The 24,315-nt window shown below is 40.7% G+C and overlaps 1 protein-coding gene across 2 annotated transcripts in view; it reads left to right on the forward strand.

Moving 5' to 3' along the window:
* Positions 1-23,914, forward strand: part of Sms (spermine synthase) — a 52,445-nt gene extending 28,531 nt beyond the window's left edge. For both annotated transcript variants that reach the window (XM_052730118.1, XM_052730192.1), the window contains exons 5-11: positions 2,939-3,114; positions 3,783-3,937; positions 5,529-5,618; positions 10,495-10,609; positions 12,016-12,095; positions 19,995-20,110; positions 21,312-23,914. In XM_052730118.1, the coding sequence (XP_052586078.1) occupies positions 2,939-3,114; positions 3,783-3,937; positions 5,529-5,618; positions 10,495-10,609; positions 12,016-12,095; positions 19,995-20,110; positions 21,312-21,351 (772 nt within the window). In that variant the 3' untranslated portion in view covers positions 21,352-23,914. The remainder of the gene's footprint in view (positions 1-2,938; positions 3,115-3,782; positions 3,938-5,528; positions 5,619-10,494; positions 10,610-12,015; positions 12,096-19,994; positions 20,111-21,311) is intronic.
* Positions 23,915-24,315: the final 401 nt, after the last annotated feature.

Consider the following 24,315-nt stretch of genomic DNA (forward strand, 5'->3'; position numbering starts at 1 on the left):
GATGGAATTAAGAACAGATAACTTGGTAATGTTATCTGAAATTCCTATTCCCTTTTCAGTAGTGGTTCTTGAGTAAGAAATTTTGACTAAGAAGCCTTGGGATTTCTGTGAAGACTTGTCTTGTGTTTTCAAGTGAGAAGGAACAAGGAAATAAAGCTCACCTAAAGTTTCAGTTTGGGGAAAATTCTTGCGATGTATATGTAGTGTACTTGAAGCCAAGAACACATGGAGCTGTCTTGCAAATCCAGGTTTGCTTTTGAGCAGGAAAGGTTGGTTTTGTGGGTCTGCATGGGGTCTCCTGGTAGCCCACTGCAGGGAGTCACACTTTATGCTGCCTTGAACTCCATATCAAGCTGATGGCTGCCATATCCTGTTAGAGATCTCCTTTGTTTCTTTGCTGGGCTTTAAAAAGCTAGAGAAGAGAGAGTTTCAAGTTAATCCAAGCAGTGTTGAACCAGTTGAGAGCAGACATGTGTACTGGTTAGAACTGGCTGACTGCCAACTAGGGTGGATTTTCTCCCCTGAAATCCTTGACTTTGTTTATGTTCGGCATTTGTGGGAACTTGTTGGCAGAAGTTTCTGTCCCTCAGTCACTCTCAAACGCACCGAGGCTTATATTAATTATAAATGTTCGACCAGTAGTTCAAGCTTATTACTAACTAGCTCTTACATTTAAAGTTAACCCATGTTCCTTACTTACACCCTGCCATGTGGTGGTACCTTTATTAGCATGGCACGTTCATCTCCTGCTTGCTCTGTGGCTGGCTGGCAACTCCAGACTTCTTCCTAGCATTCTCCTACTCTGGCTCTCCTGACTAAGCTTATTTTGTTCAGCTATTGGCCAGTCAGCTTCTTTATGAAACCAAGCACAGTGACATATATTCACACAGTATAAAGCAATATCTATCTACTATTTATCTTTGTTTCTTTCTATCTATCTGTCTATCTATCTATCTATCTATCTATCTTTATTTATTTAGTGCGTTTATGCATATGTGGGTGGGTGTGAAGGTCAGAGGGACAACTTGGCAGAGTTAGTCTCTCCTTTCATTTTTTACATGGCTCCTGTGGATCAAATTTCAAATTGTCAGGCATGGCTGAAAGCACCTTTATCCATGGAGCCATCATCATCATCATCATTATTATAATTATTACTATTAATGTGAAATGGTTTTCTAAATGAGATTGGTCAAAGTTACCTATTGCCACAGGTTCCCTCTCAACTTGCTCTACTCACCTCAGTCCACCCAGGGTTGGAAGAAGCTTCCTTCAGTCCTGCTCACCACCTGGATGGGGACTGTGTTAACTAGGCCATGACCTAACACAAGAATTCCTCTGCTCTGCCTAACATTCGGAAGGATGAATTCATTCCCTAGAAAGATGACATGGTTAAAGCAGGAGTTGTGAGGATTAAATGAGTTTGTGGGAAATTACTTTGTCAGCTTTGGAGCAGTTTACAGGGGTGTGTGTGTGTGTGTGTGTGTGTGTGTGTGTGTGTGTGTGTGTGTGTTTCTGAGAAAGTTTTGTTCACTTGTGCCTGTACTATTGGAAGCAGGTGAGAGGAAACTGGGATGTGAGGCAGGTTCCAGCATTATAGGCCCGCATAGCTGTACATAGTACCACCTCATTGTTGGTTTTTTTTCCTGTCATTTAGTGTCCTCTGCTGGTAGTTTTTGATATATTCACCCTATCAGAAGCACTTGATTATTTACAAAAGCATGGAATGAGAAGCTTGTCATTTTGTCACTTCTCCAGTAATAATTGCTTTAGGCGAGAAGCTTCTTAATCCCATTGCCACTGGTAAATAACTGTTGGTATAGTACTCAGTTTCTGAGAACCACAGAACAGCCTAATAATGTCAGAGGGACATTTGCAGATGGAAAGAGGTCCAGCAGACATCACCGTAGCTCAGTAACATCCACTTGGTATCATTAACAAAAGTACAAGTCTCCCTTGTATTCCTGCTGGGAAACCTGGATGCTGTTTGCCAACCTGACTCCAATCAAGAGGATCTCAGCTAAATCCACATGAAGGATGACTTCCAGATGCTTGATCTGGACTTTTTGGAGACAATGACAGAATAATAATAATATTCCAAGTGAAATGAGGGTTAAAAAAGAAGGGCAGGGAAAGGAAAGTGTATTTGAAACTTAATTCAAAAGCATGACAGATATCAAGGACATAATTGGGACAACTCAGGGTTCTTGAAGATGGAATCTATACTAGATAACAGAACTTGTAACTGCAGTAATGCCCATGTGGTTTTGCAGACCTTTGGTGATATGTACTGAAAAGTGTGATACCTACCATACCCATTTTCTCCTTCAATTTTTCATTAGGAAAAATAAATTTAAAACCTGCCAGAAAGGTTTCCTTTTCTTTTTTTAAAAAGGAATAGTTTTGTGCAGTTGTTGCTACTTGGTAGAGTTTGTGATTGTGAATAGGTAAATGTCCATACTTTGGATTTGTTTATTTGTTTTGCGCTTTTAAAGAGTCTGTCTGCTACAAGCACATGGCCACATTTTTTTTTTTTTTGGTTTTTCGAGACAGGGTTTCTCTGTGTAGCTTTGCGCCTCTCCTGGAACTCACTTGGTAGCCCAGGCTGGCCTCGAACTCACAGAAATCCGCCTGGCTCTGCCTCCCGAGTGCTGGGATTAAAGGCGTGCGCTCGGCTTTTTTTCTTTATAATTGTGGGTATGTACATGTGAGTGTAGGTACTGGCAGAGGCCAGAGGTGTCAGATCTCCCTGGAGCTGGAGTTACAGGCAGTTGTGAGCCACTACCTGGGAACCAAACTTGGGTCCTCTGCAGGAGCAATACACTCTCTTAACCACTAAGCCATCTCCGTTGTCCCTCATGGCCTTCTGTAAATTCTCCATCCCAAGTCCTTTTGTAAGGCAGTGTTCTCCAAAGGCTCCTTCCTGTCTCTCTCTCTCCAGTTTACCACCCATAGTTCGAGGAGGGGCCATCGACAGATACTGGCCTACTGCTGATGGGCGCCTGGTTGAGTACGACATAGATGAAGTGGTGTATGATGAAGATTCACCATATCAGAACATTAAAATTCTACACTCAAAGCAGTTTGGAAATATTCTCATCCTCAGTGGTGATGTTAGTAAGTATTCCATTCCTATGCTGATTGCATAACAAGGTGGTGATGTGTTGGCAGCCACTGCTTTCCTGACAAATGCCATTGTCTTGGATTCATCTGAACTTAATTCTGACACTGCTCTCTTTTATGATTTACTTACATTGTATGAACTTATGGGTTGTCTGGATTTTTGTGTAAACTTCGTCTTGAAATAGATTTTTCTTTGATGAGTAGTTAGTTAGAAAGTACAGTTGCTTGTTTAAAAATTGCATTTTATTATGGAAAAATTTCAACCTAAAGAGACAAACTAGTGTGTTGAGCCCACAGATATTCACCATAGTGAGTAGCCAGTCTTGTTTTATCTAACCCTGATGCATTTTGTCTTATAATATTATCTTGAAAGCAGCTTCCAGATGGCATATCTTGTCATCTTTAAAGGTGTCATTTCTTTAATTACTCAGAATATCAGCACATTCTCAAGATTGTATTTTTGTCTAAGTAACTTAGTTCTTTTTATCCTATGTGTCAGATACATTAAGTTTGTGAAAACTACTCAATCCACAAAACAACCTTGCACATTATGGACAGTTTTTGAAAGTTGGAAAATTTCCATTGCAAGCTAGATTTCAGCAGGTCAAATGGTTTGTATATTTGGGTAGGGTCATCATTTGTGTCTCTTGTTTCCTCCCTAGATTTGGCAGAGAGTGACTTGGCGTATACCAGAGCCATCATGGGCAGTGGTAAAGAAGATTATTCTGGCAAAGATGTACTGATTCTGGGAGGTGGAGATGGTGGCATATTATGTGAAATTGTCAAACTGAAACCAAAGATGGTCACCATGGTAGAGATATCCTTTATTGTATAAGAGAACAACTTCAGAGACTGGAGAGATGGTTCAGTGGTTAGGAGCACTTTCTGCTCTTACAGTGGACCTGGGTTCAGTTCCAAGCATCCACTTGGGGACTAATAACTGTTTGTAACTCCAGTTCCAGTCTATCTGATGCCTTCTTTTGGCCTCCAGGCAGCAAGCATGTATGTGGTGCATGCATATAACAGCATGTGTACACTCATACATTTTTTTTGTAATTAAAAAGATGAGCAAGAGAGAGGAGAGAATGAGAGAACAAAGTAAATGGATTTTGGTCCTCCTTCCTTTGATATCTTTGGACTCCAGTGAGAATTTCCCCCGACTCAAGGCAGATGTGTTAAGTTAACTTCCCAGAGAGCTAGAGTGAACACAAGGTAAATGGATTTCTTTGGTACCTTCAGAGTCTGGTGAGTGTTTCCCCAAACTTAAGGCTAATGTAAGAAATCCATGGAGTCTAGGGCTGTGCTTTAGGGTCATAGAACAGCTATCCACTACATCTCCCCCTTTTTGTCTCAATAAGAAAGTTCTAACCTAATATAAAACTATATACAATAGGAATGATTATCAAGTATTGTTCAGGAGGGGGGAAAGGTAATAACTTAAACAAAAATAGAAATACAACCAGCAAGAACAACATCAAACAAGAGACACATACTAAAATCCAGAAATGTCCAGAACATAGGTAAATGGCATGGTAGAGAGATTACTCCAATAGCTGTTCTATTCTAAAAAATCTAACTTTAGTATCTGAAATGTCCTTAGCTAAGATGTGAGAGGATTATAACTGTAACTATCTAGTCTTCAACTCCATCAAAGACCTGAGAAGAAACATAATAACTGAGAAAACAGGAAATGCAGTCAGTAGAGCATGGGACTCTTAATCCCAGGGTCGTGGGTTCATGCCCCACATTGAGCACCAGATAAAGCGAGAAATCTACGGAGTCTGCTTAAAGGGCAAAGGAATTTATTAGGGGAGAAAAACTCACTGTACAGAACAGAATTGCCACAGGTTCTGGAATGCTGGGGCACGCGGTTCTGGCCGTCTCAGTCAGTCCCACATCCAAGCCCACAAGGAAGAGCAGAGAGCTGTATACGTGCATCTCAGGTCTTAAGGTCATAGGCAGGTAGAGCAGTTACCTGGTATATTTCTAGGGCTACACTTCAGGGTCATAGAACAGATATCCACTACACAAGGCAGATGTGTTAAGTTGTCTTTCTTGAACAAACATTTGAATTTACAAACTAGCAGCCTTGTATGTGTCTACCAGTAGAGAAGCAGAGATAATAATGTAGTTGTGGATTAGAGAGCATTTATGTTGGGCGCCCCATCTGCTGCTTAGTGGCTATCAGAATGGCTTTCCTAAATCATTTCATGAGAAGAAAAAAATCTAGTTTCACTTGAATGTCCTTAGTGTGAAAAATAAAGTCACCATAATATCTACTTTTTAACTTTATGATCCTCAGCTGGCGACAGTCAAAACCTTTATTTGTCTGAACCTTTGTTTTAGAGAAGACTTAACTCTTTCAGAATTCTTTGGTACATTCAAATTCTCCTTAACCTGTTTTGAACATTGACCAAATGGTAATTGACGGATGTAAGAAATACATGCGAAGAACATGTGGAGATGTCTTAGACAATCTTAAAGGAGACTGCTATCAGGTAATTATTTCTTGGTAATGTACGTTTAAATTGACTGAAAATAGAAATACATAAGTTATCAGTTGGGCCTGTACCTTTTAGTATAATTGGTTAAGAAGATAGTCTCTTTGTGTGAATACAGTATCTATCATACTTAGAGTAGATGGTGTATAGATACTGAAAGAAGTCCCCAGTGTGGATTCTATCAGATTACTTTTCTTTGTGTTATTGGGTACTAAACTTGGACCTTCTGTATGCTAGCCACCCACTACTACTGAGTGATGTCTCCTGCCCACATTAATACTGGCATAAAAGATGTCATGTACTTTTTAAATCTACCACCTTCTGTCACTACCCTGAATAATGCCTTGAAGCCTTGGTCTTTCAGAGGGAATTCAGATTTTTAATTGGTAGGTGTAGTTTATTAACATGTTGCAAATAAGCAATTAGTTTCTGTTCTAAATTGTACTGTGTCTGAAAGGTGAGCAGCCGTTCTCATGTGTGGGGATGCGTATATTTCCTTCTCATAGACATGAGGGCTTGTTAGAGCAAGATGCCCGAGTAAATTCTTAGTTGAATAGAATCTGAAATGTGTACCTCCAGATTTATAAGCAATTTGGATGAGTGCTGTACTTTGAGATGTCAATTACCTAGCGCTTCTTCCTCCCCTAATGTATGTACATTTAAATTTGAATTTGTGCTACCTGCATGTTAATTTGAGGCAGGAATTCTATCTACCTTAAAATGCAATTGTGATTGTTTTGTGGGCCAAAGGGCAAGAAAGATGAGAGTTAGCTTATCCTGTTGGATAGATTCAAGAAGGGAGGGTAGAATTCAGCTCTGCAAAACATTGGCTGAACTACTTCACACTGAATTCAAAGTTACCTTGGCTGACAAATAACGAGCCAGACCCTCTGCCTGTTGTACTTAGTCCCCACACCATAACTGGTAGATGTTGTTCTTTTATATTGGGAAGAAAGAGCTGAACCTTAGAGAATTTAAAGGGGATTTATTCAAATTTGTAGCGGTCACTTTAGATCAGTGTGGGGTACAGGGGGTGGAGAATTCTGTCACCCTGGCTTTTGTTGTATGGATTTCTTGTAAAGATTAAGGAAAGACCAGAAACACAAACCGAGAGCAGCTGTACAATCTAGGTGTTAGTAGGGGTATGGTGGAAAGGGGAATTTGACCAATAGTCTCCTGAAATGGGATATCTGACCCTCAGGGCACAGATGGTGAGCCAGGTGGTCAGATGTGTGCAGCAAGGGTAAAAGACTGCTCTTCATGGGATTTTTGGTGGGCAGTTGGTACATATTGAAAGACCATGTGACTAAATGGTGTTAAAGCCACCTGGTTAGGAACTTAATAAATCACATCTTTTTTTATTTAATTTTTTCCATTTTATATACCAACCACAGATCCCCCCCACCTCCCACGCTCCCCCCACACCCTTACCCACTCCCTCCACCCATCCACTCCTCAGAGAGGGTAAGGCCTCCCCTGGGAAGTCAACAAAGCCTGGTTTATCAAGCCCCTCCCCCGTGCATCAAAACTGAACAAGGCATCCCTCCATAGGGAATGGGCTCCAAAAAGCCAGTTCATGCACCAGGGATAAATCCTATTTGTACTGCCAGGGGCCCCACAAGCAGACCAAGCTACACAACTGTCACCCACATTCAGAGGGCCTAGTTCAGTCCTCTGCAGGCTCCCCAGTGGTCAGTACATGTCCATGAGCTCCCACTAGCTCAGGTCAGCTGTCTCTGTGGGTGTCCCCGTCATGATCTTGACCCCGCCCCCTTTCTCATATAATCCGTCCTCCCTCTCTTCAACTGGACTCCAGGAGCTCAGCCCAGTGATTGGCTGTGGATCTCTGCATCTGCTTCCATCAGTCACTGGATGGAGGTTCTATGATGACAATTAGGGTAGTCACCAATCTGATTACAGGGGAAGGCCAGTTCAGGCACCCTCTCCACTATTGCTAGGAGTCTTGGCTGGGGTCATCCTTGTGGGTTCCTGGGAATTTCCCTAGCACCAGGTTTCTCCCTAACCCTTAAATGGGTTCACTCTACCAAGGTATCTCTTTCATTGGTCTCCCTCTCTGTCCCTCCCCAAACTCGACCATCCCATTCCCAAATGTTGGTGGTAGGGGGAATGTTGAGGGGATAAATCACATTTTGTTCTGTTCAAAGCTCTTGAGGGTGGCAGTAGTTAGTGTCTCAGAATAACCACCAGGGGGAGCCTGAGCCTTTTTTTTTTTTTTTTCTCTGCTGAGGGTTCTGAAGACAGACTAACCTGAGCACTGTACCAAAGGCAACAGTCCTTTAAAATGTTGTCTTCAGAAAGGCAGAAGTTTTTACATATGTTTTAAACAATTACTCTGATTAACATTTGTTTCAAGAAACAAAAAAATATTTCTTTTATGATGACAGTAATCTTAATACTGAATTAAAGGTACTATGCCAAGAAAACTCAGGATGAATTACCATGTATGCATTTTATGTACACACATACAAAATGATCAAGTAAAATAAGTTAAATTTAGTATTATACTCAAGGAGAATTTAGTTTAAAATTAAATTTAAAGATGAGAATTTTAAGAAATCTGTTATTGGACTGTTGAAGTGGATAAAGGCGTTTGCCTCCAAGCCTGATGACCTCAGTTTAGTTCACGTGGTAGAGGGAGAGGAGCTCCTCGGACAAGTTGTCCTCTTTGCTTATACACGCACACATGCACATGAAGACATTGCAATAGAGGGATTCCACCGAAACATAATAGAAAGTATCAGAAATTTAATTTTAATAGTACATGATAAAGTAAAAAATATAGTAAGTGGCAAAAAGTCATTTTCGTCGGAAGTAGAAACCAGTTTATGGATGCTGTGTATCTGAGTTTATGCTTATTTTTGAAGCCACTAATAAGTAAGATAGGAAGATAGAGGTCATAAAAATAATAAAATAAGTATAGGGAATAAAAAATGGTTTGAAAAATCCACGAAATTTACCTTGACAGTTACTTGGACTTCTGAGAAATTGGTTTAGTGATTAAAGATTTAAGTGACTTAGGAAAGATTAATTTTTTTTTCTTTCTGCTGAATGCAGAACAGTTTGAAAGGAAATTGGGAGGTGTGTGGCAGGAAATCCTCCTCAAAGTAATTTGCTAAATGCTTAGAAATAAACTTAGCAAGAGGTATTATGAGACTGATGTGAGCTATGTGAAGATTTGACTGAAAGACATGAAATAAAGTGAGTATATGGAAAGGCATGGTATATCTTGTGCCTGGTAATAGGAGAACAGTTTCCAATGCTTCTCATTTGTCCTTCTAATTCTCGTCAGAGAACCAAGGGAGTGAGGCCAACTGACGTCTTCAACGTGGCTTTATTAAAACAAATGTCTAAAAATAGCCAACGGAACTTAAGAGAACAATCATTGTAGAAGGAGGCTTGTCCTTTCCATTGCTAGTTTACTGAAGGCCCTGTAATCAGATAGGAAGTTGGACACAGACTATAGACAGATAAGAGGATGTCATGGGAACATGAATTTGTGTTAAGTATGTATTCCAACGCACTGCTAACATATCCAAGATGTATTTCTTTTTCTTTCTTTTGAGACAGCCCTAGCTGTCCTGGAACTTGCATTGTAGACCAGGCTGGCCTCGAACTTACAGACATCTGCATGCCTCTGCCTCCTGCAGAGTTCTGGGATTAAAGGCATGAGCTACCATGCCAGGCCCAAGATACATTTCATTTCACTTGGGTAAAGATTTAGTAAGTGATGCTGACATATTGGGTTACCCACTTGTTTGAGAACTAAATCAGCTAATCCTAGAAACCATTGAAAAGGGAATTTCAGTAAACTTAACCCCTTTGGTTTGGAAACCAAGATATAAAGGACAATTTACCTTTTAAGTTGGGAAATGAGGGGGTTTAATATGACTGTTCATAGAGGATTGTTGAAGACAAGAATAGAACATTTGTAGTGAGACAGAATCATTTACTGTCTGTGTTCCGAGTTGTGTTGATTGTGAGAGTGTCAAATGGACTTTTCTGGGGTGCTGGGATCAAACCCTGACCTTCATGCATATGCTAGGCAAGTTCTGTATCATGGGCACGTACCATTAGTTCTCAGGTGGGATGAAGGTGTGGATTATAGGTCGTTGAGGGATTTCTCTCTCTCTTTTTTGTTTTCGAGACAAAAATCTCATGGCCTCAAACTCTATGTAGCTGGGTGTTCACATTTTCTCTGACTTTGCCTACACAACTTGTGCAATGTATTAAGTTTTATAAAGCAATCGGACAATAAAAATCTTCAAATATATCAAACTCCATACTTCTTACACTGTAGTCTTCCCTTATCCTTCCTACTAAGAACTCAACATGAAAACCAGCTGCCCTCAAACCTGTGGGGTATCACTCTTTCTGTCTTAGCCTTCCAGGAGCTGGAATTAGCAGGGTGGGCTACCATACCCAATTGTCCTTCTTTCTTATCAAGGGTCTGTGGGCAACCTATGTAAACTATTTTAAATAAGGTTGTGTCTCCATTAGTCAATTAGGGGGGCAATAGCACCTGTAGAGGGACTACTCAGATGAGAAAGGATATAAGCATATGTTTAACACTTAGTTTTCCTATTAACAGACAGGGGTGAAGGTCTCTTTGTTTATGGTGCTAGTGCTGTGGATTTACCCCCCAGCTTTCATTTCCTATTTTTTTTATTTTTTATTTTTTATTTTTAAAAATGTGTAGCCCAGGCTGGCCTCGAACTTGTGATCCTCCTGCCTTTGTATCCTTCAGCTAATCCTACCGATGTGAGCCACCACAACCGGCTCATTTCCTATTTATAAGTGTTTAATGACACCCACTTGTGTTGACTCATGCATCCAATTCTGTTCCTTCTGAAAGGTTCTCATAGAAGACTGTATTCCAGTACTGAAGAGGTACGCCAAAGAAGGGAGAGAGTTTGATTATGTGATTAATGATTTGACAGCAGTCCCAATCTCTACATCTCCAGAAGAAGGTAGATTGTGTTTTGAACTCTTTATGCATGCATACATATTTGCACATGGCGCACATAACATTCCTCCTTATTTTTTTGAGAAAGGGTTTCTTTTTTGGGGGGTGGGAGGTAAAAAGCTGAGAGATCAGAAAAGCAGAAAGAAGCCAGCCACATTCTTACCACTTGGAGATCCTTGCCAAAGAGGAGAAAGGGTTTCTTACTGAGCCTAGAATGTTCATCAAGTAGGCAATGCTTGCTGGCCAGCAAGCCATAGGAATCCTGTCTCCCTACTTACCACTGGGATTGCAGAGGCACATACCACTATACACATTTTATATGTGGGTGCTGGTGGTCAAACTCAGACTCTCATGCTTGCATGGCAAGCACATTCCCCACCAAGCCGTCTTCTCAGCTCCTCTTTTTTTGTTAAAAGTAGTTGAACTAGTATTGATGGTGGGAAAGGTGGCTGGATTTTAATGTGGCTTTGGTTCTTTTCCTGCACACAGTGTATACCTCAAAAGGTCTGAGTGTTCTGGAACTAAATATGAAGGCCCATGGTTGGGATTGAGGTTAGTTTACGTACTGTGTTCCAATGTGGTAACAGTCTCATGTTTTTATAGTTGGAGAACAAAAGAAATTCACAAATCAAGGCATATTCAAATCCATTGGTGACAACATTAAATAAAGTAGGGTAACCTCTGCTGTAAGATTTTTGGAAACCATCTGAAGACATTTTTAGTTGTGGTATTGGGTGAAGCTAGTGTGTTCTGTTAAGTTAATACATATGAAAAAAGGTCTCATGGAATATTCTCAAGGAGGTTAGGTCTAACCCAGGTAGGCAATGAATGGCTATTAAGGAGACTGCACCATTCTGTCTCTCCACAACCAGGAATTTCCTCAGCTTCTCAGTGCACATTGCTGATTTCCTTCTTTAAGCAGCTTTCTTTTAGACTGAGCTCTGCCTTTGTGTCCAGTCTTTGTTCTTTATCTGAGAGTGGTGCTGGGAATGGAACCCAGGATCTCCTGCATATGAACAAGCTCTCCACCACTGAGCTGTACTCTCAGTCCCCCATGTTAAGTGTTTATTGGTGGTGTATTGTTCGTCCTAAGTAGATGCAAACTTGATTTTGACCTTGGTGTTTGTGTTAGTGTGTACACAAACCAGCTATATGATTGTACATTTTTGGTTATGAACAGACTTTCAAGCTCATGCATATTTAAAATAGTCTCATGTAGCGCAAGCTGACCTCAAAGCTACTAGAAGATGCTCTTCAACTCCTGATCCTCTCCCCTCTGCCTCTAAAGTGCTAGGATGATGGTCATGTGCCAGCACATGGGTGTCTCTTCTTTTGTATTATTGACTGTGAGTGAATATTTGATAGATGCAAAACATATTTACAAAACTTAATTTTTTTTTTCACATCCAGATTCTACATGGGAGTTTCTCAGACTGATTCTCGACCTGTCCATGAAAGTTCTGAAACAGGATGGGAAATACTTCACACAGGTAGACTGCTCAGTCCCCAGCTCTACTCCGATGGCTTTCAATAAGAATCATTATTTGGATATTTGACTACATGTTCTTGAAATTTACCTTTGTCAGGAGAACAACAATATCATTGAATTAACAGCAGCAGGCAAGATTACCTTGATTTAGTTGGCTCTGGCTGTAGTATGAAATTGCACCAGCAGGTGGAGACACAGACCATAGTTCTCCCCGGACCCGCCATCCTTTAGGTCCATCTCTAAGGAAAAGCAGCACATTCATGATAAGCAGCTTTGCCTATAGTGTGAGCTGCAGACACCAGATAGAAGTACATTGTTGCTCTGGAGTTTTTTTTTTCATTATTGAGGGTATTCTTAACTTTAAAGAAGGTTTGGAATTGTCTTTTTGGTGTTTGTATAAAATAGGTATATATAGAAAAATATTATACTCCTTCCTAAAAAGTGACAAAGGCAACTAATTGTTAATCCAGTCTCTTTACTTGGTACAAAATTTAATTAATAACCAAGTTCAGCACTTGCACTCTGGTCTCTGAATTCTTCTGAGTTTACTGGAGAGTATTTTTCATCCTACCACACATAAACTCTAACCCTTTTTGGTTTTTTTTTTTTTTTTGGTTTTTCGAGACAGGGTTTCTCTGTGTAGCTTTGCGCCTTTCCTGGAACTCGCTTTGGAGACCAGGCTGGCCTCGAACTCACAGAGATCCGCCTGGCTCTGCCTCCCAAGTGCTGGGATTAAAGGCGTGCGCCACCACCGCCCAGCCCCTTTTTGGTTTTTAATGAAATAAGAAGTTATTATTTTGATTATGGACCATCTTAAGTAGAAATCTGTTGTCTGTCTTTTGTACATAAATCCCATCCACTAAAAACACTTTACTTTGTATTGTATATTGTATTGATTTCTCTCAGTAATTCATTTCTTTAAAGTATATCTTTTAATTTTGCTAAATACTAAATGCTAAATACTTTTATTTTAAAATGACTTATTTTTATTTATGGGCATGTGTTTCTGTGGGTATATGCATGTAAATGCAGCTGCCTGTAGAAGCTAGAGGTTTTAGATCTGTAGCTAGAGTTACAGGTGCTTATGAGACTCCTCAACTGGGGGCTGGGAGCTGAGCTCCAGTCCCTTGGAAGAGCAGCCAGTGCTCTTAACTGCTGAGCCATCTCTACAGCCCCAGTACATTGTATTGTAAATATTTTTTTTTAAAGATTTATTTATTTATTCTGTGTGTAGTGTTCTGTCTGCATGTATGCCTGCAGGCCAGAAGAGGGCACCAGATCTCATTATAGATGGTTGTGAGCCACCATGTGGTTGCTGGGAATTGAACTCAGGACCTCTGGAAGAGCAACCAGTGCTCTTAACCTCTGAGCCATCTCTCCAGCCCGTAAATATTTTTTATAAATCATAATGTAATTATATCATTTCCCCCTTCCCCTTTTTCCAACCCCTCTCATGTACGCCCCCCCCCCCGAAATTCATGGCCTCTTTTTCTTTAATTGTTAAATACATACACACAGATACACGTATATTTGTGCATATATATGTAAATACATAAATACAACCTGCTCAGTCTGTATAATGTTATTTATATGTATATTTCAGGACTGACCATTTGGTATTTCGGTAATCTGTTGGTGTGCTCTTCCCTAGGGAAGATTATTTCTCCGGTTTTCAGCATTCCTGAGTTGCCAGTAGTTCTTTGTCTAGGGTAGGGCCCCATGAAACGTCTCCCTTCCACATTGTCAGGTCTATTAGTATCATCCTCATTCAGGTATGATTTTGGCAGCCATATTGCTAAAGTATCATGGGTGTAGTTTCTATAGCATTTCTAGCAGACACAATGTCACAATAGATTTGTTTTGTTCCTCTGGCTCTTAAAATCTTTCTGAACCCCTTTTGTGATGTTCCCTGAGTCTTAGGTTCAGGAACTGTATTGTAAATGCATCAATTAGGTTAGTTTAAATTTTAACATGAATTTATTTTTGACTGATCTATAAAAACATAATAGTGATCATTTACAGAGTTACCATGTGATGTTTACCTATGTGTATACATCATCTACTTTTTTTTTTTTTTTTTTTTTGGTTTTTCGAGACAGGGTTTCTCTGTGTAGCTTTGCGCCTTTCCTGGGACTCACTTGGTAGTCCAGGCTGGCCTCGAACTCACAGAGATCTGCCTGGCTCTGCCTCCCGAGTGCTGGGATTAAAGGCGTGCGCCACCACCGCCCGGCTACATCATCTACTTTTTAATCAGGTTAAGCACATGTATCCTCTTAAACATGTATCATGTGTTTGTGGAGAAAACATTCATCTTCCTTTCTTGTAATATTTTAAAGTATACAGTGCACAGTCATTAGCTATAGTCACCTTATACTGTGTGATTGCATGGCAGAACTTCTTATTCCTGTCCAACTGTTACTTAGTACCAATTGATGAACTGCTTAGAAAGATTATTGGTATATTTAAATATCCAGAACAGGTGGAGGTCTTATTTTTTTTTCCCAAGGAAGCACTCATCTGTAGATTCTAGTCTGTCCTGGCTATTTCATGGGATCCGAGAAGAATAATGCTGGAAAGAATTTAGAATACTGAGACACCTAAAGCTCTAGCTTGTCCTGTTTTACTCCTCTTCCCACTGCATGCAGAGCCTGTGGGCACATGGTAGCTTAAAGCAGGGGTCTACACACTGTGGGCCAGATGTGGCTGCCTGCTCTGTAGTTTCTTGATAAACTGCCATGCCTTTGTTTTGTGCTCCAGGAGCAGTGTGGAGTATTGCTAGGGAAGCCTCATGGTCTGTACTGTCTAAAATGTGATCAGTCTGGCCCTTTACGGAGGAAGTTTGCAGGCCTCTGTTTTATGTAGAATGTTGATGAAACCCACTCAAACAAGGCTTTGTACTATAAAAGCAGTACTGATGCAGTGAGTTGGACTTTGGGGAGCATATTTATTGTATTCCCTTGTCTCCGCATTTCCACAACTAGAAGAAAGTCTCATGTGTAGCACGAATCTTAGAAGGTCTTATTAATCTAAACAAACACAGAGCCAGGTATTGGGGTGAATGCTGAAAGATCAGAGAAACAGAACAGGCCACAGCCAACCTCACCTCGCCAATTCCTCAGCTGATCTTGTTTCCTCAGACTGGAAGCCTCTGAGTCCTCATCCAAATGGATCTCAGCTGAAATGCTGCTCAAAAGCCTAAAAGCTTAACCAGATTCTAGTTCCCATTCCTCACGCCTTATATACCTTTCTGCTTCCTGCCATCACTTCCTGGGATTAAAGGCATGTGTCACCATGCCTGGCTGTTTCCAATGTAGCTTTGAACTCACAGAGATCCGGATGGATCTCTACCTCCAGAATGCTAGGATTAAAGGGGTGTGCACCACCATTTTCTGGCCTCTATGTCTGTCTAGTGGCTGTTCTGTCCTCTGACCCCAGATAAGTTTAAGGTGCACAATATATCAGGGAACACAATATCACTACACTCATGCACATTAATTGAGGAAACATATGAGACTGTAGGATCTTAAAACCAAATAGAGATATACCAGGATCTGCATGGGTTGGGTCTGGAACTCTGACTAGGAGTAGTGAAAAAATGATGAAAAGAAAGAACAGGACACCTTTGCATGGCAAAGCTGGAGTCAGGTAGACTGTGTGCACTCTGATAGAGTTGAGCCAATTACTGCAAGCAACTTGGAACCTTGGCATGTTTTATTATGTACAGCTTAGGGAAAAGAAGTTAGCTAGTTAGTTAGGTATCTATAAGTGAGCAGTCTCAGGTTGTGAACATCCTGGAGGAGAAAGTTGTTACTAGTTTTGTACATATTGATCGATCACTAGCACTAAAACCCCCAAGGAAGGTATTGCCATTTCTGTGAATCTCACCATTCCTGTGGGGCTGAGGCATGCCCATGTCAATAATACTTACTCATGCAGGACTGCACTAATGCAGGGCTTCCTCTGCTCCAGTACAGAGACTGAAAACAAGCTAGGCATGGGTGCCATCTGCCTATAATCCCAACTACCTGGGAGGCTGAGGCAAGGGGATTTAAGTGTGGATCCTTTGAAGCAGTCAGTTTGGAGTAGATGAAAGGTTCCATTAGGAGGTATGGTGGTTTTGTCCTTGCCTGCAATGGGGATCTGGTGCCTTAGTGTGAGAAACTGATAGAAATGTTCCATGAGAATACAGCATGTGCAAATACTAATGACTCAAACTTTGATAACTTGCTTTTGTGAACTGTTTCTTTTTTAAACCTCCAGATCATAAGTCCAAGGCTGTGTTCTTTGCCAAGAGTTATTCAAAAGACATCACTGTGAACATTCTGTCCTCCCATTCACTACAAGTGGAGATATGAAGTGATAACATTTTGTGATACCCTGGGGTTGTTTCTTGTGTTTGGTGTCTGTATGTGTCACACACTAAAATTCACATGGATTAAGGGGCATAAGCCTTGCAGGAAGCCGTACTCTCCACCATTCATTCATTCATTCATTCATTCATTCATTCACTCATTATTTATTTATTCATTTATTTTGTGGTGAATTCCTGCATGCTAGACTGGAGTTCTCCCATTGACTTATACCCTTAGACTCCACTTATTTACTACCTAGTGACACATGCTCAGGTGATAACACTTCATTCCTGCCATTCCTCTTCTGCCCTTAGGTGGAGTGTGTAGCAGAAAAAATGGAGATGGTTAATGGTGGGGTGAGGGTGTTATATAATGATTTCAAAAACTGAATGTTCCCAGCAACACATTGCTTGTATCACAGTGGCCAGTTTGTGACATCACTAGCATCACACTGGGTGCTGGAAGGTAGCCTTACTATCTTGCCACAGAACTTGGGAATGTGTATTTTTTGAGACTAGAAGTAAGGTTCTGGGACTTGACCATGTATCTTCTGTCTCCAACCCCCTACTTAGAAAAATAATAGACTGCTACGTACAAAAATGGGTATGTAAGACACAGGGAAGCTACAGTGAAAAATGTAGCCAACTCCTGACCACTCTCACAATCTGCTTTCTGGAAGTCATCCATCATTAGCATCATTTGAAATGTTTCTTCATTTATTTTTTTATTTTATGTTTCCATTTATCTGTGTGTGAGGGTGTGGGTGCCTGTGGAGTCCAGAAGAGGGTGTTGGATTCCCTGGAGCTGGAGTTCCAAGCATTTGTGAGCCCCCTGACATGAATGTGGAAAACTGAACTCTTGAGTGTCTGTACTCCCAGTATGTGCTCTTCACCACTGAGTTGTCTGTGCAGACCCTTAACTGTCCATTTTTCTTCTTGATTTCTTTTAAGCTGGGCATACTGGCATAGACCTTAAATCCTAGCACTTGGGAGGCAGAAGCAGGCGGATCTCTGTGAGTCTGAGGCAAATCTGGTCTATGTAGAGAGTTCCAGAACAGCCAGGGCTACACAGAGAGAGACCTTGTCTCATAAAGCAAAACAAAAACTGAAAAAAAAATGTGTGTGTGTGTGTGTATGTTCATGTAAGTGCATGTACCCTCTAAGGCCACTGAGGTCCGATCCCCTGGAGCTGAACTTACTTGTGGTTGTAAGCTGCCCAACATGGGTACTGAAAGCTGAACTCGGGTCGTCTGCATGGGCAGTAAGAATTCTTAACCACTGAGCCATCTTTCCTGCCCTTTAGTGTCAATTCTCAAAAAATTTTTTTGTAGTTCACCTAAGTGTGATTTTTTTCTATTAGTTTTGCTTGCTTTTTTTTTTTTTTTTGTTTTTTTTTTTTTTTTTTTTTTTGTTTTTCGAGACAGAGTTTCTCTGTGTAGCTTTGCGCCTTTCCTGGAACTCACTTGGTAGCCCAGGCTGGCCTCGAACTCACAGAGATCCGCCTGGCTCTGCCTCCCGAGTGCTGGGATTAAAGGCGTGCACCACCACCGCCCGGCTAGTTTTGCTTGCTTTTAAAAAAAGGTTTGTTATTTTTAATTATGTGTGTGTGTGTGTGTGTGTGTGTGTGTGTGTGTGTGTGTGTGTGTGTGTGAGAGAGAGAGTGTGTGGGTATGTGCACGTGAATGCAGATGACCTGAGAGACTAGCGGTATTGGGTCATCCTAGAGCTAGAGCTAATAGGCAGTTGTGAACTGTCCAACAGGGTGCTAAGAACTGAACTTGGGCCCTTTAGAAGAGCAATAAGTGTTCTTAACCACTGAGTCATCTGTCCTAGTCCTACCCCCCCACCCCTACTTTTTGAGACAGAGTGTATGCAGCCTTGGCTGGCCTGGAACTGGTTGCATGGAGCAGGCTAGCTGGCCTTTAACTCACAGAGATCCACCTGCCTTTGCCTCCTGAGTGCTTGGATTTAAGGCATGTGCCATCCAGCTAGTTTTGCTTACGTTTGAACCTAATAAGAAGGGCACAGATAAGGATTTATATTACAGAAATAATACAAACTGATTTAAGGTTAAAAATGTAAACAATACAAAAGTCTGTAAACTAAAAAAACAAGTGTTACTTAAGTATAATATGAGACATGGAGGATTTTCTAGAACCGAAGCTGCTGAACTAATGGGTGATTATTTCTTTGCTGTTGGGTTTTGTTTTGGAACTCCGATGTATCTTTCTTAAAAAGAAAAAACTGTTCTATTTATGTAGACAGGAAAGTGAAATTTATCATGTTCCTTTTTTGGGTAGGTCTCTATTTGTGGAGTTTCTTCTTTCCCTTTTTCTTTTGAAAAACTACTTCTTGACAATGTTGGGAAAGAATAAATTGAAACCTTCCAATTTTTGTACCACATTCTTAGTAAGGAGGTCTGGCCCTCCCCTATGTCCTCTTTAAACATACAGCAGGGTGTCAGTTTTAAGATGGCAGAGGACCGTTCAGCTGTACACACACCTTGGTGGCGTTTCCGTTCTATATAGCTTCCCCAGCGGTGATGTGTTCTAAAAACAACTGCACAGTGTTTTCTATTTACGAATTGTAAATTACATGTGTGGTGTTTATATGCTCTCATGGTGAACTTGATGTTGAAACCAAATTATATGCTGGTGAAGGGCACTTTGGCTAAATCCCACTGCAGGACCCTAGATGATGGGTTATTAAACAGGCTGGCACTGAAGGATGACGTTGTGCCTAAGTGAATGTGCTAAGTTGAAGCTACCAAGACCATCTCTTGGAATAGTTCTAACCCCTTTCCATGGCTGGCTGGCTGGATACTTGGTTTAAAAAGGCTGTTCTCAGAAATTCTGACATCATAGGCCACTTGTGAAGTTTTCATCTCACATTGTTCCTTATTCCTTAAAAATTAGTCACCGAGGACTAGTGGGATGGCTCAGTGGATACAAGGTCTTGCAGCAGAAGCCTGACAACCTGAGTTTGATTCCCAGAAGCCACATCAAAAGGTGGAAAGAGAGAACTGATTCCACAAAATTATCTTCAGACTATCACACTCATACAGTAGTGCACACTTTAAGAAAATCAGAATTTGAGGAAAGGATGAGGTATGAATACAGTTGTGTCAGAACTTTTTTTTTTTTTAAGAAAGGATGTAGTTTAAATCATTGTGGAAAGAAAGAACATCATTTTGATATTTCAGTTGTGACCGTTACTGACAAAAAATTTACTTTGAGTGGGTTATGTGGATGAATATGCTAAATTGCATGGTGTGGATACAATGAACTATGTCACTAATGAGAAATTGGCCTCACTGCTTTCTATTGCTTCATACTTCAATAATTTGAAATAGCTCCGTAAATGAGGTAGAAAGAGAATGAACTAATGAATCCATAAATAGAATTCAGTGTAATTTGTGGAAGTATAAAAGCCTTATCTCATTTTTAAAGATGAACTTTTATCTCAAGCTCCAATTGTTCTCCCTTTATTAGAGACCTTCAAATGAGTATAACTTGGAAATCCCATTGTTTGCTTTTCTCTCTGATTTAGGGGAATTGTGTCAATTTGACTGAAGCCCTGTCGCTCTATGAAGAACAGCTGGGGCGCCTGTATTGTCCTGTGGAATTCTCAAAAGAGATTGTCTGTGTCCCTTCATACTTGGAATTGTATCCTTTGACCATGACATTATGTGCTACTTTTTCAGAACATCTAAGTACATCACATGCTGCCATTATTAATCATAACAACAAGCAGAATTAGCTCTATAGAATATAAACCTTGAGTTTCAAACTTAAGTGGGACTCTTCCTGGGAACTTGAAAAATAGGCTTTGTTTTTGGATCTTAGAGACTGGGGTGTCCCTTGTCATAGATTCCCAGGGGCCTTTAATCATTAAGTCCCACTGATCTGAAACAGAAACAATGGTTTGTCGAAGGACAGGCCCTAGCCAGGCATATGCAAATTCTTCTATCACCCCAGTAGAGGTGGGGCCCAATGGCCTGTTTCCTTAGTCCTCCAGGGGACTGATGAGTACCCGAAACTTGAGAAGTGGTTTGAATTCCCAGAAACCCACATAAAAGCTTAATGGCCCACCAGCAATTTCAGCATATGAAAGGGAAAGTGGGGGATCCCCCAAGTAAGCTGGGTAGCAAGACTAGCCATATTTGTGATAAACCATCGTTAGCAATCATCAGCTTCCATAGCTGCAAGCTGAGCCCAGGTTTCTTTCATGATGGCAGTTTCCCTTGTTATCAGGGAGCCCTCGAAATGCTGCTGACCCTGGGTTGGCTCCTAGCATGGGCAAATAGGCTACTGAAGCTGGATGCCTAGTAAGGGACAAGAACTGCCTAGGTCCTTTGCCCAAAGCGGGGGATACTATGCTTGCTGGGCAGCCATGTCCTTCAAAGGCTTGTGGAGATTTAACATCTCTTCCCTCTCCACTGCTCCCTTGTCCCTTTAACTGTTCTTCATGCTTAGAGCTTTGAGAAATAGGGGTAATGTGGAGAAGGCTTCTGGGTCTTCGAGTCCCTTTTCCTTCTGTCCTACTCTTCCACCTTCCCTGCCTCTTTGCCCCTTTCCTTTACTCCCATCCACTTGTCCCTTATTATTCTCCTCATACCGATTCGTCAAACTTTTGGGAGGTCCCAAGAGCAGAAGCAACAGTGTTGCCTGAGAGAACTGTCCCAAATGTCAGATGTCCCATGCTGCAAAGTGGTCTTGTTTAAAAGCCCTTTGTCCCATCCCCACAGTGTTCAACCTGCGCCAATAAATCTCTGTCCCTCTTTCAATTTGTAGGCCTATATACACATGTTAACTGGTACCTGCTCCTCCTTGAATGACCTTCCTTATTCCTTGACTCCCTGTCCAGGTGGGTATTTTACACTGTTTGGAAGAAAGCTAAGCCTTAAAGATGAGCATCCCCTGAATGTCGTGTGCTGCAAGCCGCCTTCCTGACTTCCATATGCCCTATATACCATCAACTGAGTCAGGCAACTGGTCACGAATTCCTTCAAGTGTTTTTTTTTAATTATTATTTTTAATTTAAAAAAGCCAATGGGAAAATGTATATTTTAATGAGCTAGGGTGTTAATTTTTGAAAGTCAGCTGAAGGACAATTAGACAGCCCAGCAAAGACTGCGGAATGCACTGACCCCCTAGAATGTGATTTTAGTATCTTTTTTTTTCTCTGTGTGGGGTTTGGGTTTTAGTAGATTTTAATTTGGACATGTGGAGGAGTGAACATCATTGTTTTATTCTGGAGAGAAGTTCCTGATAGTGTTTCCCACCCACCCCCCATTCCCAAATTGACTTAGATATTAAAATTTGGTGCTTTAAAAAGACTTAAGTGATTAGCAGTGCTTCAATTAAAATTACAAAAGAGACCTTTCATGTGTTTTGTCACTTTATTTCAGCCCATGTTCCTCTCTCTTACCTCTGATGGCCAAGAACAAAGATATATTCTAGACTATTTAGTTCTGTAACTGGACTTCTGTCATACTGTCTTTGTTAAAGGCCTTGGGACCTTTGTGAATTGTAGTGACTTCATTTATCACAGTGGTGAATGATCCATGGCCTATTTGCCACCTCTGCATTATAAAGTTGACCTGAGAATAGCGGATTTTGCCTGACTGAAAAGTTGAAAGTCAAAAGATTATTTCTGTTACCAGTCTTGCTGATGAATTACAAGTAAATATAAAAATCTTTAGGATAGCTGCTATGAGACTTTGAGAAGACTGCAGGATGTGCAGATGCACAATAGAGTTCATGTAGTCCTGTGGTAAAAAGAATAACTTAGGAACTCTTAAGAAAGGGCATGTGGCCAGGCAGTGGTGTCACACATCTTTAATCCTAGCACTTGGGAGGCAGAGGTTCTCTGTGAGTTTGAGGCCAGTCTGGTCTACAGAGTGAGTTCCAGCACAGCCAGGACTGTTAACACAGAGAATCCCTGTCTCGAAAAACAAAACAAACAAAAAAGAAAGTGCATGTGAATATCAACTTGGTATTGTATTGTGGATAACAATCCAACCAATTTAAATTGTCTTTCGTATTATTTGTATAAAAGATTTATACTTTATCAGTGGAATTGGTTCATTTATGGTATTTTTACAGTAAGTAAAACATTGAAAATGTAATATTTAGTGAGATGGAATCAGGGTCAACACTGAAAATTCTTTGTTCCTCTAAAGATAGGAGGAAACGGTATAGGGTACACCAGATGATCTTTAAAAGTGAGTGCAGACATTTGCCATTTTTGTTGGATTGACATGGAAGAAGAAACAATACAGAGTAAAAGGACTTGGGAGTCATGTTCAAATTAGAGAAGTTTAACAATATTTTTTGTGTATGGATAGGTTCAAAACAGACTAGTAGACACTTCTCTATCCAAATTCTTCTGTAATTCTTTGAAAGACTTTGTGTATTGTGGAGGATTGAAAATTGATGTACTGCTGCAGTTAGAATATGAGTTGGGGCCAATTGTCCCCCCATTTTACTGCTACTTTTGAGACAAAGTAACAGTCTGTATGTAGCCCAGTCTATCCTGGAGCTTGTTATGTAGCCCAAGTTTGCCTGGAACTCTGCCGAGAACTGAGTTTATACCACCTTGACACCCAGCTCAATTTTTGCTTCATTTAAGTAAAGAGAATAAGTGTATCAGCTTTTGGGATGTATTATTAATGCGAGGCATGACCTGGTTGGTGCTTGAAAAGTAACTTCAGGCCACAACCACAGATCCACTCATATTTCTGGTGACTCAGGTCCTGCTAAGCCAAGTGGTAGAAATGAAGAGGATAAGGTTATGCAAGGCTACTTGGAAGATACATTTGGGAGAAAATAAAGGAAGCGGTGTTGAGTTTATCTTGAGTGATCAAAGTGAATTCAGACTAATTTCTTTGTATTTGCTGAAGGAGGATCTCAGTTTTGAACACTTGTTATTTTAACACAGAAGCATGCAAACTGAACCAATATCCCCCCCACCCCCGCCCTGTGCTCTAGCTAAAACCCACCCTTGCTTTGGCTGCCTTTTAAAGAAATGCTAATGATCCAGCGATGCTGTTTTTTCTTAATGACTATAGTGTTGTGTAGTGTGAAAGTTTCCTTTAACAGTGGAATATATTATGGTGTCCTAGCTTTTTAATGAAAGACAAGACAAATACGGATAGTGTTTAAATTCTATTCAACACAGCAGATACTAAGAATTGATTTATTAAGACATGAAATACAGAAAATACTGTTTTCTCTTGGAATGTGATTGAATATTTATAACACTGATCTAACTGGATCAGGGGAAAGCTGGGTTGGTGGTGTTTTTAATGGGCTAGAGCACTGCTGATATCAAAATAAAAAATATGTGCTGTTCCTTCCTGTGTAGTTTTCAATAGTCATGTCCTTTCTTGCTTTCTCTAACTATTGCTGCCACAAGAGTTTGTATTTCTGTCTGTCATCTGCCTGTCAATAAATCGATCAGTTTTATCCTGTTCTCCTGACTCCTGAGAGAGGGAAGGGAATTATGTGTTATGTTCTGTGTTGGTCTGTCTGAAGCTCTTCAGTGGAGCTGTTCATAGTGTGGTTTATCCGACAGCTCTGTTTTCTGAGCATTTTATTCCCACTGAATGTTTCTCTCTGGCAAGACTTGCTCAGACAAGACAACAGTAGTTGCTGATTTTCATTGTGGCACTAGCTACTTGGCATCCCTCTCAGGACAATATTTTTTGGTGCACACTGTTCCAGAAGCAGTTTTTGATACCTCATTATTATGTAGGAGCTGCTATGTGACCTTGAAGAAACACCTGGTCTTTGACCACCCTGTTGCCTAGTGTCTTTTCTTAAAGACTTGCTTATTTTTATGTGTATGTGTGAGTGCCTGCACACAT

This window comes from Peromyscus californicus, unplaced genomic scaffold (assembly GCF_007827085.1).
Source record: "Peromyscus californicus insignis strain IS unplaced genomic scaffold, ASM782708v3 Scaffold_10__1_contigs__length_136768540, whole genome shotgun sequence".
Taxonomy (NCBI): domain Eukaryota; kingdom Metazoa; phylum Chordata; class Mammalia; order Rodentia; family Cricetidae; genus Peromyscus; species Peromyscus californicus.